The following is a 3796-nucleotide window of genomic DNA, read 5'->3' as shown; positions in this document are numbered from 1 at the left end:
TATAGTTCTTTATAATAAAGACATTAGTTCAGACTCTGATACTACTAATAATAGAACCTTCTCCCTATATAATTGTTATAAAGTTCTTTATAAATCTATTAGTAGCTACTATTCTAGTAGATATTATACTTCTTAGTAGGGAAGTAATTAGAAGGCCTATATAGTCTATAGTATTTTTTTTTACAGTATTAAGTTTAGCTCCTATAATGAAGAGTAATAGAAAGCTCTAGTCTTTAACCTTAATAACCACCTTCAGGCAATCTCTTCTAAGATGTTCTATCTTTACTATCTTATTATAACTCTAAGAGATTGCTAGCTTAATTTTATTTTCCTCTTTAGTATTTTTATTCTTAATTTATGATTATATATTACTAATCTCTAGGTATAACTAGTTTTCAGCTTTAATGCTAAGGTCGTTAATAACAACTCTATCTTTAGATTCTAATAATACGTAGTCAGGAAGGGTGCTAAGCTTAGCTATATTAGCCTATTCCACTAGTCCTTGTACTTTACCTTATATATCTTATTAAACAAAATATCAAAGCTATTTAGCTACGTTAATCGCTAGTACCTTGAATTTTTCTAGTGTAAAACTAGTTTAGAAGAGCTTCTTTTATACTTCTAGTATCTTCCCTAGTACCTCTTATAGTTAGACAGTTACTAGCGTGCTTAATATTATCTAAATAAGTACCTAGGCGTTTAGTATAAAATTTTCTACTATCTAGTATTTTCTTATAAGCTACTCTATCTCTAAGTAATAGTTAGAAGCTATTTTAGTGTTATCTTTCTAGGGCTCTTTATTTATTATATTCTAGCCTTATAGTAGTAAGTCTAACTTAAATTAAACTTATTTATATCCTATTCTAACGCTAGCATAGTAATCCTTATTATAGTTCTTCTAACTTCTTATCTATCGTATACACTTTAAGTTTAGCTACTTCTAAATACTCTTTAGCCATAGGTCTTCTACCTTACTTAGGTTATAGAATATAGCTTTCTTTTTTATCATTAGCTTAGTAATAGTTACTATAACAGTAGCTACATTATATTAATAGTTCCCTACTATTCTTAGCATTAGGTCTAACTTGTCTTTAGATAAGAGGCTTAATAAGCTTTAATATTTCTCTCTCTCTTTTACTATAAGCCCTCTAGTACTATTAGACTCTAGCTAAATAGTTCTCAAGTAATTTTAGATAACCTCTACTAGCTAGGCATTTTTCATAAATTTAGATAGGGTAGATATTAGGTCTCTATTTCTAAGCTATCTTGGCTTAATATCTAATATAATAATAGATTCCTACTAAGCTTTTCTTATTAGGCCTGTAATCCTTCTTTATAGGATGCCTTTTACTCCTTATTCAAGCAATCCTTTATTATTAAAGTAGACTTAACCTATATTTATAAGCTTTTGAAGCGTAGGTTTATTCTATATAAGATGTTTATTTCTTCTATAGAAGTAGTAGCTATTGGTGTTCTATAATTACTAGATACTATTGTATTAGCCTTAGCTAGGTTACTTATCTCTATAGCCCCAGTTTTTAGTTTAGAAGAGATTGTTCTAAGTGTTAATTAGAGCAGCGTAGTAGGCTTAATAGAGTTACGCCTTGTTGTTAGCCTTCCGCCTGACTTCCTCACTAGCTATTTAATTATTTATTAGCTTACCCTCTTTATATACTTATAGGAAACTCTATACTTCTATTTCTAAGCTAGCTTTATTTATCTTAAGTTACATAATTTACTTAAGAAGGTAGTTAACTTCTAACTTAGTATTAATCCTAGAGGTGCTTTCTTCTAACTATTATCCTAAGTTACTTGCCTACTAGGTATATTAAGGTTGCTCTATAAGAAGGGGTTAGGTTGCTGTAAAGGGCTACGCCAGAGAGGCATGACCTACAGGTCACATGGCGGTGAATCACATAACTCTAGTCACGTGACTAAACTACATAGTTAGTTACGTATAAATAAGCTTAAGTAAGGAGGAAGACTAAAGGTCTAAGTTTTGTATAAGTAACAACTATAAAAGAAGGGCCCTCTAGATAGTTCTTTTCTTTATCTTTCTTCTTCTGTACAATAGGTGAAGACTTACTCGTTAGTTAGGCCTCTCTCGCCTATTATAGTTGCACTATTAGAACCTCTTTTCGCTTAGTCTAGGCTTTCTAAGTTTTGTTTAGCAGTTTAATAGTAAATTCCTCTTTCTACTCTAGTTCTTTAATAGCTTCTACTTAGTTAAAGAATCTAGCTTCTTACTCTATCTCTAGACGCTATTTTAGATAGTTATAAATCTTCTTATAGTTAAAATACGTTAGCTTCTCTAACCTTATATTAAACTCCTATATAACCTTTATAGTTTGTTTGAAAGGTAGTCCTCTAATAAGGTAGAAACTACGTCTATCTTCCTTCATAGTTTTAGCATTAACATATCTCTTACTTCTAATTCAAAATTCTTGTAACGGGCTGAACGCCCTTTAGATAGCTCCTCGATGGAATCTCGGTCAAGCAGCAGACGCTAGGTCTTACTCTGCAACCCGGCATCTGTGCGAGGCCTGAGCGGCGCCCAGACGACGCGCTCAGACACTCGGTGCAACCTTTCTCTGACAAGTAAATAAACACCACGCAAGTAGACTCTATAGCTCTCTATTAAATACAACCTCTTGTATACCTCGCAATTGCTCCCTAGAGCGCAGCCCCTTACATTTTGTATTTAATCCTAATTAGACATACGCCTTAGGCGGACTGTCTTCTAACTAAGTTTTAGAGCGTGTTGTTAGTGCGAGCTAGTAACACAGAGTTGGTGCTGCAATAGGTACGAAAGGCCTTTAGTGCAGCGAGAAGGTAGACTGTCGCAAGACAGTACACCTAGGGTAGAGCTTCGCAGGAAGTTCAGCCGTGAGAGACAGTAAGCGATTTAGTCGCCCGGGACCTGTCTAGGAAGTCCTACTGTGTCTTGGAAAGCCGAGCCGTAGGCGCAACGTCGCGTGATAAACTACCTGAAGGCCACTCAGGCCTAGCGTACAGTTAGCTAGAAGCAGACGTTGTAGTGAGAAGTCCTGTCGATCCTCTATCGGACGGGGTGCAGGCCGTGCGATTACTCTTAATTGGAGACGAGATCCCACGAGCGAGACGGCAAGACGCGAGTCTTCCTAGGGACGCGACACAACAGCAGCCAAACGCTGTTTAGAACCAGCTAGAAGAGAAGTACGGCCAAAGGTAAGCCCTACTAGTCCTCACTGACGAGGAGTAGGCCGCAGTCAAGGACTGCGCGAGTAGATCGAAGGACGATCGGAAGCCCTGCACACCGGCAGGCAAAGACAAGAGACGTCTGAAGACGAATTAGACAATAGAGGCCAACGCTCCTAACTTGAACGTTGAAGAGCTAGCGGCTTACGCCACCACTAAGAGCCAGGCAGGAGTCCCGGACGAAGAGATCCTGCGTGAGATCACGCAGATGCTGAGAGAGGACGGATGGAAGGAAGCAGCGATTGGGCCAACGATCGAAGCAGTCGTTAAGCGATCATCAGTCGTAGGGGGGAAGGGCTCACCAAGGCAGGAGGGCTCACCAAAAGCTAATCAGAACGCCGTGGCCCAAGTAATGGAGCAGATGATGCAGCTGCTCAGCCCAATGGCTAGTCGCCTAGAGGCACTTGAGAGAAACCAAGCCAAAGGACGTTCGGAGTCATCCCCAAGAGTCGACACTCCTCCACTACCGCTAACAACAGTCGCCAAGCCAGCAGCCCGCAAGAATAAGTTTCCCGACCTAGAGCGTTTTGATGGGACACGTGATAACTACCTAGGTTAG

The 3796-nt window shown here is 38.3% G+C and overlaps 1 protein-coding gene across 1 annotated transcript in view; it reads left to right on the top strand.

Moving 5' to 3' along the window:
• Window positions 1-3358: 3358 nt before the first annotated feature.
• SETTUDRAFT_111918 (uncharacterized protein) overlaps window positions 3359-3796 on the top strand; it is a gene marked incomplete at both ends in the record, with an annotated part of 1772 nt that continues 1334 nt past the window's right edge. The window contains one exon of the mRNA XM_008029731.1: window positions 3359-3791. Within this exon, the coding sequence (XP_008027922.1) occupies window positions 3359-3791 (433 nt within the window). The remainder of the gene's footprint in view (window positions 3792-3796) is intronic.

Source organism: Exserohilum turcica (genome assembly GCF_000359705.1).
Source record: "Exserohilum turcica Et28A unplaced genomic scaffold SETTUscaffold_33, whole genome shotgun sequence".
NCBI lineage: Eukaryota > Fungi > Ascomycota > Dothideomycetes > Pleosporales > Pleosporaceae > Exserohilum > Exserohilum turcicum.
Note: the sequence above shows the minus strand (reverse complement) of the source record. Positions and strands in the feature narration are given on the sequence as shown.